General features: G+C 43.9%; 1 protein-coding gene across 1 annotated transcript in view; it reads right to left on the bottom strand.

The window, feature by feature from the left end:
* Window positions 1–13996, bottom strand: part of AQP9 (aquaporin 9) — a 43533-nt gene that overhangs the window by 16642 nt on the left and 12895 nt on the right. Inside the window, exon 2 of the mRNA XM_080808996.1 lies at window positions 2567–2693. Within this exon, the coding sequence (XP_080665122.1) occupies window positions 2567–2693 (127 nt within the window). The remainder of the gene's footprint in view (window positions 1–2566; window positions 2694–13996) is intronic.

Raw genomic sequence — 13996 nt, 5'->3', positions numbered from 1 at the left:
CCAAAACCCTCAGTTTGTTTCTCAGAGTCCACAGTCTCTCATGGTTCATCTCCCCCTCCGATTTCCTCCAACTCACTTCTCCTCTCCATCTCCCCATGTCCTCTGTGTTATTCCTTATGCTCCACAAGTAAGTGAAACCATGTGATAATTGACTCTCTCTGCTTGACTTATTTCACTCAGCATAATCTCTTCCAGTCCTGTCCATGTTGATACAAAAGTTGGGTATTCATCCTTTCTGATGGAGGCATAATACTCCATTGTATATATGGACCATATCTTCTTTATCCATTCGTCTGTTGAAGGACATCTTGTTCTTTCCACAGTTTGGCGACCGTGGCCATTGCTGCTATGAACATTGGGGTACAGATGGCCCTTTTCACTACATCTGTATCTTTGGGGTAAATACCAATTGCAGGGTCATAGGGAAGCTCTATTTTTAATTTCTTAAGGAAACTCCACACTGTTTTCCAAAGTGGCTGCACCAACTTGCATTCCCACCAACAGTGTTAGAGGATTCCCCTTTCTCCACATCCTGTCCAACACTTTTTGTTTACTGTCTTGTTAATTTTGGCCATTCTAACTGGTGTAAGGTGGTATCTCAGTGTGGTTTTGATTTGAGTCTCCCTGATGGCTAATGATGTACATTTTCTCATGTGCCTGTTAGCCATTTGTATGTCTTCTTTGGAGAAGTGTCTGTTCATGTCTTCTGCCCATTTTTGACATGATTATCTGTTTTGTGTGTGTTGAGTTTGAGGAGTTCTTTATAGATCTTGGATATCAGCCCTTTGTCTGTACTGTCATTTGTGAATATCTTCTCCCATTCCGTGGGTTGCCTCTTTGTTTTGTTGACTGTTTCCTTTGCTTTTGATCTTGATGAAGTCCCCCACCAAAAAGGAGAATTTCAGACCAATATCCCTGATGAATATGGATGCCAAGATTCTCAACAAGATCCTAGCTAATAGGATCCAACAGTACATTAAAAAGATTATCCACCATGACCAGATGGGATTTATCCATGGAATGCAAGTGTGGTTCAACATTTGCAAATCAATCAATGTGATAGAACAAATCAATAAGAGAAGAGAGAAGAACCACATGGTCCTCTCATTTGATGCATAAAAAGCATTTGACAAGATACAGCATCCGTTCCTGGTTAAAATGATTCAAAGTATAGGGATAGAGGGAGCATTCCTCAACTTCATAAAATCTGTCTATGAAAAACCCACAGTGAATATCATTCTCAATGGGGAAAAGCTGACAGCCTTCCTTTTGAGATCAGGAACGTGACAAGGATGTCCACTCTTGCCACTGTTATTCAACATAGTGCTAGAAGTCCTAGCAACAGCAATCAGACAACAAAAAGAAATAAAAGGTATTCAAATTGGCAAAGAAGAAGTCAAACTCTCTTTCTTCCCAGATGACATGATACTTTATATGGAAAACCCAAAAGACTCCACCCCCAAACTACTAGAACTCATATACCAATTTGGTAATGTGGCAGGATATGAAGTCAATGTATAGAAATCAGTTGTTTTCTTATACACTAACAATAAAAAAATAAAAAGGGAAATTAGAGGATCGATTCCATTTACAATAGCACCAAGAACTGTAAGATACCTGAGAATAAACATAACCAAAGAGGTAAAGGATCTGTACTCGAGGAACTACAGAACACTCATGAAAGAAATTGAGGAAGACACAAAAAGATGGAAGAGCATTCCATGCTCTTGGATCAGAAGAATAAACATTGTTAAAATGTCTATACTGCCCAGAGCCATCTATACTTTCAATGCCATCCCAATCTAAATTCCATGGGCATTTTTCAAAGAGCTGGAACAAACTATCCTAAAATTTGTATGGAACCAGAAGAGCCCCCGAATTGCTAAGGAAATGTTGAAAAAGAAAAACAAAATGGGGCATCATGTTGCCTGATTTCAAGCTTTACTACAAAGTTGTGATCACCAAGACAGCATGGTACTGGCACAAAAACAGGCACATAGACCAGGGGAACAGAGTAGAGAGCTGAGATATAAACCCTTAACTCTATGGCCAAATAATCTTTGACAAAGCAGGAAAAAATGTACAGTGGAAAAAAAAAACAGTCTCTTCAATAAATGGTGCTGGGAAAATTGGACAGCTATGTGTAGAAGAATGAAACTCGACCATTCCATTCTCTGACACCATACACAAAGATAAACTCGAAATGGATAAAAGACCTCAACATGAGTTAGGAATCTATCAAAATCCTAGAGGAGAACATAGGCAGCAACCTCTTCGACATCAGCCACAGCAACTTCTTTCAAGATATGTCTCCAAGGGCAAAGAGAACAAAAGTGAAAATGAACTTTTGGGACTTCATCAAGACCATCTCTCGTCTTTAACTAAATGCTGCTTTTGCACAAGTCACTCACTGTTGGCCATTTTGATTTTAACATCTATAAAAACAGAATCAAATACATACTCTTGCAGGGTTGCTGGAATGCAAATACACTGGGTATTCAAAGCCCCCAGCGCAGAGCTAGCACATCGGAATGGATGCACGGTGGCTATTATTCCTATGACTTACCAGAGACACCTCCGGTCACGTAAATGGCCATTACGACTGCCATGGCAAATCCAACATTGATAGTGACAATTCCTCCAAAGTGTCCTCGACTGAGGATAGCCTGGGCGACAGAGCCGCAGCCAAGGACCTGGAACGAGAGGAAGCTCAGTAACTAAGTGAATTGAGGGGTGGGGGGACACAAACATTCTGACTGTTCCACCGTGTAGTTCTTAATGTTTAGAAAATGGGTCCCATATCCTCAATGAACAACCAATCAAAACCATTTAATCCTGGCCCACGAAGGAAATATTTGGTGAAGGAGTGTTATTGAGAAAGACGAACAGTCACGCGCAAGTCTGGTAGTAAAATAACAAGACAGTAAATGGCCATCAGCCATCCTCAAGCTGTGGTTTAAAGAGCGAGTGTGGCCTTGGGGGAGGAAGTTCTGGACCGTAGGATCATTAAATCACAGCTCTTTATATGTTGAATTGGCCAGACTTTTTCTAGAATACACAGCCCAGCTTGGGTTTCACAATGAAAGAGCAACTGACTTCAGGAAGAGCTCAGCTTGAGGCCATGAATATTGTTTAAGGGCATATGAGGAAAGGTTTCAGGATCAAATATATATAAGGAAAAAGAGATTAAGAAGGTGGGTGCTTCTTATCAAGAAGATAATAACCAGCCACTGCGTGTCTCTCCACAAAAGGATGAGAAGGGAAGTCTGAGCCTGAATTATGAAGAGGTTGCATGTGAACAATTTCCCGACAGCGATGAATTAATTCTAAATAGCTCCCCCAGGGTGCCTTTGTGAGGTCTTTCATAGAAATATAATTTACAAACAATAATTTAATACATATAGAATGATTTTAGTTTATCCCTCCCTGAAGGCAGAGAAATTCTCTTGATCTTTCAACAGCTTCTGTAATCCCCAATTCTAAGACATATTGCCTCATCTTAGTTCCACCGGCTGGCCAGGAGGGTTAAGTATGTGGGCTTGACATCTTCAGGGGAGTCCTTGGGCTCCACATCACATATGCACAGGCTGGGCTCCGGACCCTGTAGTGAATCCTAACTAAGGTTGTAGTAGTAACCCGTTCCCTTTTCCCTATTCAAAAACATCGCCTGGGTTCATTCATAGCCTATCAATTCCATCTAGACTTGACCAATTTTTTTTCTAGAATCCCTATCTATTAGAATAATTCTCTGCATTAAAACCAGCACCACATTGGTGTCTCTCTTTTTAATTTAAAGCCAATTAACCACCCCGTGCACAACTTCTAAACTAACTGGCATTTTGACAGCATCTTCTGAAAAGAGGAATGAAATGTTACTGACAGCTGACATGACCTGATTTAGACAACAGGGCATAAGAGGAGACACATGCAGACAAGGGCCCATCCTGACGTAGTACTGCGTTCTGTATAAGCGCCTTCCCTCTTCTGAGGTCTGATGCGCGTGCCCCTGTGCTAGTCTAGAGGGGGCAGAAAAGCTTTAAATGGCCCAGGTGGGTGTAGGGAAGGCTGTGCCCTGTCAACTTCCACTATGATGAATATTCTCCTCTTCTACTCTAGATACTGAAATTGTTTTTTGTTCTTTCCTCGGGAGGATAATCGAAGCAGGGTGTTACAGGAAAGGAAGGAGGAGAAATGAGCAATGTGGGAGCTTCAGTGACCGTCATCAGAAATCGCTGCCCAGAAGATTTCAGCCCAGATTCACATCAATGCTTTTTATCTTAATTTTTTTAAAAAAGATTTTTGTTTATTTATTTGAAAGAGCGAGAGAGAAAGAGAATATGAGCACACACAGGAAGGGGAAGGGGCAGAGGAAGAGTTCGGAGAAGCAGGCTCCCTGCTGCAGGGAGTGGGAGGTGGGGCTGGATCCCAGGACCCCGAGATCAGGGCCTGAGCTGAAGGCAGAGGCTTAACCAACTGAGCCACTCAGGCGCCCCTACATCATTGGTTTTTAGTTTTAAAATCTATTTATTATAGCCTGGAAGGCAATGAGGAAGTCAGGTAACTACCTTCTAGTATCATCCCTTGCCTGCCTCCTCCCGCCTGCATCCACGCACTAGGCAGGCAGGCAGACCTTGGGTATCCCTAAGTACTGCAGCTAGACTGATGGGAAATTGGTCACCCACTCTGGTTTCCTTCTTCTGTGTGCCTGGTATAATTTTTTCCCTTCCCAAGTGAGAGATCTGTCCTTCATGGTCTCATGGAGAAGATTTCCAACAGACTCCCTGCCCTCACCTTTAAATGAACTGCCCTACCATTCCCCTTCTTAGATATCGAAAGAGCCTATTATTATCTAGCTTGTCTCAGTTTTCTGAACCCCTATTTGGAAAGCTGTTTTCGACCCATTACTCATTCATGCTCTCACCACACTGAACCTGTGTTCTCTGAAATTCAGTTGTACTCTCCCTACTATACAATTAGTGCTTAGTTCTTTTCCAAGTGCCAGAGCTTGGTTCTACTTATCTAGAAAATAATCTCGAAGATTCCTTTCCATACCAACAGCAAACAATATGCGGGCCTATCTTGTTTCCTTGTGTTTCCTTAGGTGTCGTGTTTCCCAGGCCCGCCACCCTCTCCTCCTGTGCTGGCCATCTACACACCTCCAAGTTTTCTTCCACCTTCTTGTCAGGATCTGGCATCTGCTCAGTCTAACTTCCTTCTCCGGGAGATTTAGAAAACTCAGAGAACCATGTAAGGGAGGGAGGGTATTACAAATCATGGATCTAGTTCTCACTGTGCACTTCACTGTACCCCCAAACTCCTCATTCACCTCTCATTCATATTCACCCAATAGCTTCACCAAGCTTTGTCTTCTTTCAGCCCAGTCCCCCAACCCCCCTTTCTGCAAAAAACACCAGCTTCTACTTGACTCTGCACCTGTGAGTAGCCTTGAAGATTGGTGGCAATTTAGAGTAACACATAAACATCATGTCCCAGTTATCCAGCCCTACGTAACTACCCCCCAAATTTACTGGCTTAAAATGGTAACACTTATTTTGCTTGTGAATCTGGAATTTGGGCAAGGCTGGGCAGGGTATCTCATCTCTGCTCCATTAGGTGTCAAGTGTGATGGTTCAAATTTGGAAGTTTAGAATGATCTGAAGACTAACCCATTCACGTGTTTAGTGGTTGATACTGGCTGTCAGCTGATGCCTTGGCTGGAGGGTTGGCCAAGGCACCTTCGAATGGCCTCTCTGTGTAGCCTGGCTTCTTCACAGCCCCAGGGCTGGCTTCCAAGGGCAAGCACCATGGAGTCTCCAGAGCCTGTGGTCTCAAACCCTGCACCATGCTCTCACCTCAGCCTCAACCCTACACTGGTTCTGAACTCAATGGCACACATACTAGATCTGATAGACACAGGCATTTTCCCTACAACATCCTAAACTGGCATTCATCTGGTCTGTGTTGGATTACTGTGAGACACAGGGAGCTTATTACCACATCAGGCAGCTAGTTCTAGATATTTTTTTATTGCTCCAGTAACTAGGGAGTCTTTCCTTACAGGAAGTTGGAATCTTCTCTCCTGTAACTTCTCTCTGTTAGCTCTCATCCCACTCTCGGGAACCATAAATCATAAACCTCTTCCACACTCCAGGTCTTCCAATAACTGGAGGGAGTTCACTTTCCTGGACGCCCGTCCCTTCATCTTTGATTCCTGGTGAGTTTCACCCGGTCAAGCTCTGGGTTGTCAGCGTCTCTCTTAAAACACAGAGCCCAGGGGCACCTGGGTGGCTCAGTGGGTTGAGCCTCTGCCTTTGGGCTCAGGTCATGGTCCCAGGGTCCTGGGATCGAGCCCCGCATCGGGCTCTCTGCTCAGTGGGGAGCCTGTTTCCCCCTCTCTCTCTGCCTGCCTCTCTGCCTACTTGTGATCTCTGTCTGTCAAATAAATAAATAAAATCTTAAAAAAAGAAAAAAGAAACAAAACACAGAGCCCAGACATGGACACAATCCTTCTGTATTTGTGCATTGCATTAGGACCGGGTAAGTCATCCTGTACCTTCTGCTCATTGCTTCTGTTGCCATCTAATGGGGCACTCATGCACAGGATGTACTTTAACTGCTTATGGATCTATGCCTGGTTTTCCCAATTTTATAAGGTACTCAAGATCCTGTATGAAACATCTTTGTCTCTGCACAGCACCTAGTATATTGGAGGGAACTAAGTAACCAGATTCCAGGTGCTATTTCCAGGTATGACAGCATGTCTGTGTAAATGACACTTCTCAGTGTCAGCTTGATCGTCGATTAAAGCATAAAAATGATACCAGCCAGGCTTGTTTCGTAGGATGATTTGGTAAAGGTTCAAACGGGAGAACAATAATGAAAGCACTTTTTAAACCACAAAGGGCAATGGAAAGTGCAGGATATTGTTGCTCTTAGGATAAACTCAAAAGGAAACCCCCAATGTAGGGTGAATAAGTTAAGACAAAGGGACCCGTGAACTTAACCGCTGACTCACTGACTGGCAATAAGAATAGGGAGAAAACCACATCTGGGACAGATGCTAGAAATAGTTGCTGTTTCATTCCTAGTCACAGGATCAAAATTTGCAGAAGAGGGGAAGTGGGAAGCTGACAAGAGCTTCGTGTTGCTTTGCTTACTTGTGATTCCTCTGGGAATCACAACTACAACTCCTTTGTAGTTGGCGAGATTTTAGTGCTTTGGGTGGGAAAGCCACACTAGAAAAGAGGAGAGGGTAAATACTGTCAGTCTCCTCAGGTGCCGCACGTGGCAGGAACGGGAGAAAGAATTTCAGTGGGAAAGCAAAAAGGACATTTGAAAGGCAGAATTCCTACAAAAGGCCGACTGGTGGCTAGTCATTCTCAATCACCCAGGCCAAACATTCTGGAATCATTTGGTATTCCTTCCTCTTCTCTCCCTTTGCCACCTATAGTCAGTCATTCCCAAATCTTTGGAGGCTTCTTCTGCAGCCCCCAACCAGCGTCCCTACCCCCAGTGTCTCCCCACTCAGTGACCCTGCCGGATGGAGCATGACTTAGCACACCCCCCCCCCCGTTAGGTGCAAAATGGCAGCACAACCCTCCCCTGGTACTCAGGGCTCTCCAGGGTCTTGACTTGCGACCCCAATCACTTCATGGCCAGTATTCTCCAGCATAAATCTGCATCAGCCAGGCTGGCATCCCCGTCGCTGTGAGTCCTTTGAGCTCATGACACTCATTCCCACCCTGCACACTGGCTCATGCTCTCCTTTCTGGCAGAATGTCCCTTCTCTGTCTGTCCTTTTCCACAACCAAACTCCATGCACTCCTGACACTGAGCTAAAATCCTGTCTTTTCTGTGGGGCTTTCCTTTGACAACTCAAGCCCTCAGAGGCCTCCTCTGCTTCATCGACTATGTCTTTACAGTGGCATTTTGTGACAGTCCACCTCGCCTCGGGCCACCTCACTAAGACTGTGATGTCCACCACAGTAGCTCATGCGTCTCCATATTCCATGCTCAAGCAATATCTGATGGAGCATACTAAAATATCTAAACATAAGCCGGGGGCAGGGGGTCCCTATGTAAATGTCTTTTTTTTTTTTTTAAAGATTTTATTTATTTGACAGACAGAGATCACAAGTAGGCAGAGAGGCAGGCGGAGAGAGAGGAGGAAGCAGGTTCCCTGCTGAGCAGAGAGCCCGATGCGGGGCTCGGATCATGATCTGAGCCAAAGGCAGAGGCTTAACCCCCTGAGCCACCCAGGCACCCCTGTAAATGTCTTTTCAATAGAAACAGGGGATAGGATGTGAGAAGTGGGAGGTGTGATTTCTAAGAAATCTCAGCTGGGCTGCTGGGAAGTTCCCAGTGGAGCCATGACCCCTATGACAAGCTGATTACTGGACACAATGTAAAACCTAAAGAGGTGAAGTGATGATCACAAACAAATCATAATCCCACAGATTTTATTTCATTTGACCATTCTCAAATCTCTTGGCTATCTAGTACTTTGTTTAAAGTCCAAACTAAGGGGCGCCTGGGTGCCTCAATCAGTTGAGTGTCTGCCTTTAGCTCAACTCATGATCCCAGGGTCCTGGGATCCAGCCCCACGTTGGGCTGCCTGCTCAGCTGGGAGCACCTGCTTCTCCCTCTCCCTCTGCTGCTCCCCCTGTTTGTGCTCTCTCTCTCTCTGTCAAATAAATAAATAAAATCTTTAAAAAAAAAAATAGAGCGCAAACTAAGATGTTCCTAACACAGATACAGTGTATAACAGATACTGAACAAGTGTCTGTTCAGTCAGTATGTACAAACTGAGCTCTTTCGGGAAAGCAGTAGTTAATAAAGGCCAAGGATTCTTTAGAAAATGTTTGCAGGTGCATGCAATGTGAGGCCGGAGATCACCAGGGGACCCTGTGATTATTGCAGGGGGTCTGCGATTCTCTGTTCTCATCAAACATTGTCCAGAGAAGGAAAGGGTAACATGTCTTGTATCTACCTTCTGTAGTTCAGTGCTTTCAGAATTAATGGATACTGAGAGAACAGTTGAAAGGGCTTCTTGGCCAGTATTGTCATGGACTTTGGAGCTAAGGCCGTGTGAAATGTTTAGGGCAGTATGAGCAAAGAAGTACAAACACCAGGTACGCTCTCTGTGCCCAGACCCAGGTACCTGTACCACTTCATCCCTGCCAACATCTGCTCACCCTGGGAGAGGAGGACAGGATTACTATCTCCACTTTATGGATGAGCAAATGGAGGCCGGGAGAGGCCAAGCAAGTTCTCCAGGTTTGCATAATAAAAACACAGGAGACAGAACCTGGGTTTGATCCCAGGTCTGTCTTATTCAGAGGCCTGCGCCTTTAACCATTGCACAGTGGATGGAGTGAAAGGTCACTGGTTGAAACCAACACCCCCAAGAATGCATGGCCACATCCAGAGAGACCAGTGAAGGGAAGGTGGGGTTGGGGCACCAGCTTTCCCACCTGCACACCGCAGGTGAGGGGCTGGCCAGGAGTGCTGAAAGACCTGGAGAACCTGGAGACCCAAATAGCCATCCGGTACCCATCTACCCCACCCTCACTGTAAACCAGACATGTCAGTCTGAGGAAAACGGACTGAGGAGGAAGCTCATTTGGGAATCTTCTTGTAGTTCTGGGTTTTTATGCTGGGACAAGTTACTTTTCTGGTGACAACACGTGGTCCCTCTGGTTCTGAAAAATATCCAACACTTGGGCTGTTTCACCAAAGCTTCCAATGACCTAGGGAGACATCCTCTTCAGCCCCATTTGCCTCCTTTCTCAGAGGGCAATGAGACAGGCTGGTGATTAAGAGCAGCTTTTCGGTTTACACAAAACCGACTTTCACTGAGTACCATTGGCTTGCTTTCTACCTCCTGCCTGCACAGACAGCTTCTGCTAGATGACTAAGCATTCACCAGGAGAATACTAGACCAGAAAGCCCATCCAACCCTTTTCTCTTGTTCTCTGTGGCTCGCTCCTTTTCTCGTCGTGTCTCCCAGATTTGTGGTCAGCAGCAGCAGGCACACTCATGCCCCTAATGCTGACCAAACTGGCCGGCACGGGAAGTGAGTGGGCTGAGATAATGGTGGGGCAGGCCTTTGTGCACAGATGAACCACACCCACGAGCCACAGACATTTCTCGTGGCACTAGCCGGCACCTCCGGACTTAATAGCACTCATATCTGTTCTCAACACCAAGACCCGAGAAGCCAAGCACTTCCTCCATTCCCACCTGCCCCTTTAAGAGCCAAAGAAGTGACCCAAGTGGCCACTGATAATAAAATGCCCCAGTAGCTTCCAAGCTCACCTGGCTAGTATTTATTTATTACCATTCTCCTGAAAACTTTTCTAGGAAGTTAGTATCCTTTAATCCGGTAGTGCCAGTCTGGGGCATGGTTGCTGTGAGTCACGTGGGCGGCAACAATGGGACCCAAGAATGTGAGTCATGTATGGCTGTTGACCTTGTATGTTGCTGCCTGTCTTCTTGGAAACAGATAAGCAATATATTTTAAATGAAAATTATCCTACAGTAGAAAATTTGTCGTTTAATGTAAATGTTCGCCAGACTGAAGTCAAACGTTAAAAGAGTAAAGCTGGGACAACATTTGTGTTTTAAATAAACTGCTTTTTTTTGTGTTTCAAGAAACTGATTTGTTTACCCACACACACATTACAAATACTCTTTTAGTCCCCATAGTAATTTGAGGGGGAGGAAAACTCTACTGTTTTCATCCAAAGAAACCTTGGGACAAAGAGATTAAATAATTTGCCGGAGGACAGACAGCTAGTGAAAAGATCTTTTGGAAACTAAAATTAACATTTGGGTCCAAAGGTTGTGTTTCTTCACTTAAACTAAACTGCCCTCAACCGTTCCTGAGCCAGATAAGCAGTTTGTCCAGATTATGCTTTACAAGTCTGTCTTTCAAAAAGCGAAATTGGAGGAAATTAAGATCCTCGATTCTGCAAGTAGTCCTAACTGGAATTTGGCATTCATTCAGCCATCCCTTCTTCTCTTCATTTATTCCTCCATATATAGGTCCATTTGAAAATTCTCAGTGCCATGCATGATGCCTGGTGGTAGCAGAGAGGCCAAACAAACAAACAAACCAGACACGGGTCCTCTGGGAGGTCACAGACTGGTAGGAAAGGTAAGATAGCCGAGAACTGGTAAGAAAAGTATGGATGAAGGATGGTACTGTTATTTAAAATTGTAGTCTTGTTATTTAAAAAATGCCTTAAGCATTTACGCCTAGGGAAAGTGTACAAGAAGACGTGGTTTTGTACTTTCGCCTTATTAAGTAGGAGATGGTTTTTTTTTTTCTTCTAAAAATGTAATTTAATTTTTACTAAAGGAATATGTGCACGTAATTTTAAAAAGTCAGGTGCTACTCCGTGACATATAAAAAAGTCAGCAGTTGTCTGTCCCAGCCTTCTGAAACTTCCATTTCTGTTTCCCTTCTCCACGGCTCACAAGAAATGCTTTAAAGTTTTTAGTTTCTTTCTTTCTCTTTAAACTTTGATATTTCTTTTTTTTTAAATTTTTTAAAGATTTTATTCATTTTATTTGTCAGAGAGAGAGAGAGCACAAATGGGGGAGCAGCAGGCAGAAGGAGAAGCAGGCTCCCCACCGAGCAGGGAGCCTGATGTGGGACTCCATCCCACGACCCTGGGATCATGACCTGAGCCGAAGGCAGATGCTTAATGGACTGAGCCACCCAGGCGTCCCTAAACTTTGATATTTCTATACAGCACATTTCTATTACTAATTATGATTTTCAACATTTTAGAAGTCATCTAGTGACTTCCCATTTCTGAAATTTTATTATGTTTTCTAGACGACCATACGTCCCATCCCTGTCTTCCCAACTTAGTTGTATCAGTTTTTTGTCAAATCAGTATTTTGTATTTGCCGTCATTATGGTTATGCAGATGTTGTTCACAGATAGAACATGCACCGTATTAGGATTTTATTTCCCTCATTACACCATTTTGTATTCATCGCCTTACTTTTTGTTTACTTAGTTTTATAGCAATTACTTATCCCTGATTCATCCCCAAACATTCTGAAAGAACAAATGTTCCATGCAGTCAAACGTGCCTCCTAACTGATCAGCTGCAGGGTCTGCCCTCTGAGCTAGACCTGCTGGGCCCAGCATTCGCAGAACAAGAGGGGAGGGGACCTAGGTGATGGTTATTTTGACATTTAAGTCTCCCCAAATTCTTGAATCATTTGATTAATACCCCAAATTATTGAATCATCGGACATAATACTGTTAAATCTGAGATATATTAGTATATGCACATGACAGATTGGCCTCATGAGAAACCTGATTAGAATTACATAAGATCAAGATTTCTCTTCTGGTATTGCCTGAAAAAAGAAGTGGTTTTCACGTGGCGACTGGGTGGCTCAGTCAGTTAAGTGTTTGCCTTCCACTCAGGTGATCGGGCTCCCTGCTCAGGGGTGAGTCCGTTTCTCCCTCTGCCCCTCTCCCTGCTTGTGCTCTCTCTCTCTCTCAAATAAATAAATAATATCTTTTAAAAAATGGTTTTCACATGACTGCCTCAATCAGTTTTGCCAGGTGTTAGGACAAGAAATGAAAAGGACAACAATCTCGTGTGCAGGAATTAGATTTCTCACAGCCAGGCCTCTTAAAAACAGATGATATTGAACAGAAGGCTGAGACCCTCACAATCTCTCCATTTGCCCTTTTCTGGTGAGAATATTTTGTCTTTGTAGAATTTGGTTAAGGGCACTTTACAGCAGAGTCACAAACTGGTGGTCCAAGGCTGAAGACAGCCTGTGAGTGGGATTGACTCAGAGATCTGTTTGTTTGGCCTACGTGGTGGTGCCTTTTTTTTTTTTTCTTTTTCAATGTTAGGAATTGTTGCCAGTAATACTGTAATAAAAAGAGATAAATAAGGATAAATAATATAATACATAAATAAATAATAAAATAATAACTATAAATAGAAATAATAAAATAAATAATAAAGATAAATAGAGTAATAAAAAGGGGGAAATTGCATAGAACTTTTGATTTCTGACCATTTTTGAAAAACTTGAAAATCTGATAGAAACCCACCCCTTTTCTACTTGGCCACAGTGGAGAGAGCCTGGGAGGCAGAAGCGTCCCAAGAGAGGACATACATGGTCTCCTTCCTCCTTAAGCCCACCATGTCCCCTTCACTCATGTATGTGACCTGCCTCATCTCAATAAGCTTTGGGCCTACTCACCCCATCCGAAGTCCTGGGAGGAGAAACCCGTTGAGCTTCTAGTGCCAGTGAATTTTTGGTCCCACAGATGGCATAATGATAACATCTCTGGGATGAGAGGTAGCACAGCCTCTTAGATTCTCCTGGAGGAGAATCTGTGGGGACCTTCAAAGAAAGGACTGACTGCGGGCATGACTTTATCTAAAATGGCTATGATAGGGGGACCAAAAACCCGGTGCCCATTCTTTTTTTTTTTTTTAAGATTTTATTTATTTATTTGACAGAGAGAAGATCACACGTAGGCAAAGTGGCAGGCAGAGAGAGAGAGAGAGAGAGAGAGGAGGAAGCAGGCTCCCCGCTGAGCAGAGGGCCCATGAGGACCTCGATTCCAGGACCCTGAGATCATGACCTGAGCCTAAGGCAGAGGCTTAACCCACTGAGCCACCCAGGCGCCCCCTGGTGCCCACTCTTGAGTCAGGAGTCACTTTAGGGCTTTGCCAGCGGTTCCCCACCTCCTGACATTTTTTTTTTTTTTATTTTTTTTGGTAACTGGAGAGGAAGGAGAACAAATGACCATCTGCCAGTATATTCTCTGCAAACCTTGGTCCTCCAGCCCGTGCTGTAGGTATATGTTACCAGAAGTCCCACACCCTGCCTGTCATAGATCTTCTCAGTTTAGGTGACTGTATCCATTGAAACACAGAATGATCATAGTCACAACAACAACTAATGTTTATTGCGTGTTTTTTATGAGCTAAGCACTTTCCAT

This window comes from Martes martes, assembly GCF_963455335.1.
Source record: "Martes martes genome assembly, chromosome: 7".
Taxonomy (NCBI): domain Eukaryota; kingdom Metazoa; phylum Chordata; class Mammalia; order Carnivora; family Mustelidae; genus Martes; species Martes martes.
This window is presented reverse-complemented; position numbering and strand designations above follow the sequence as displayed.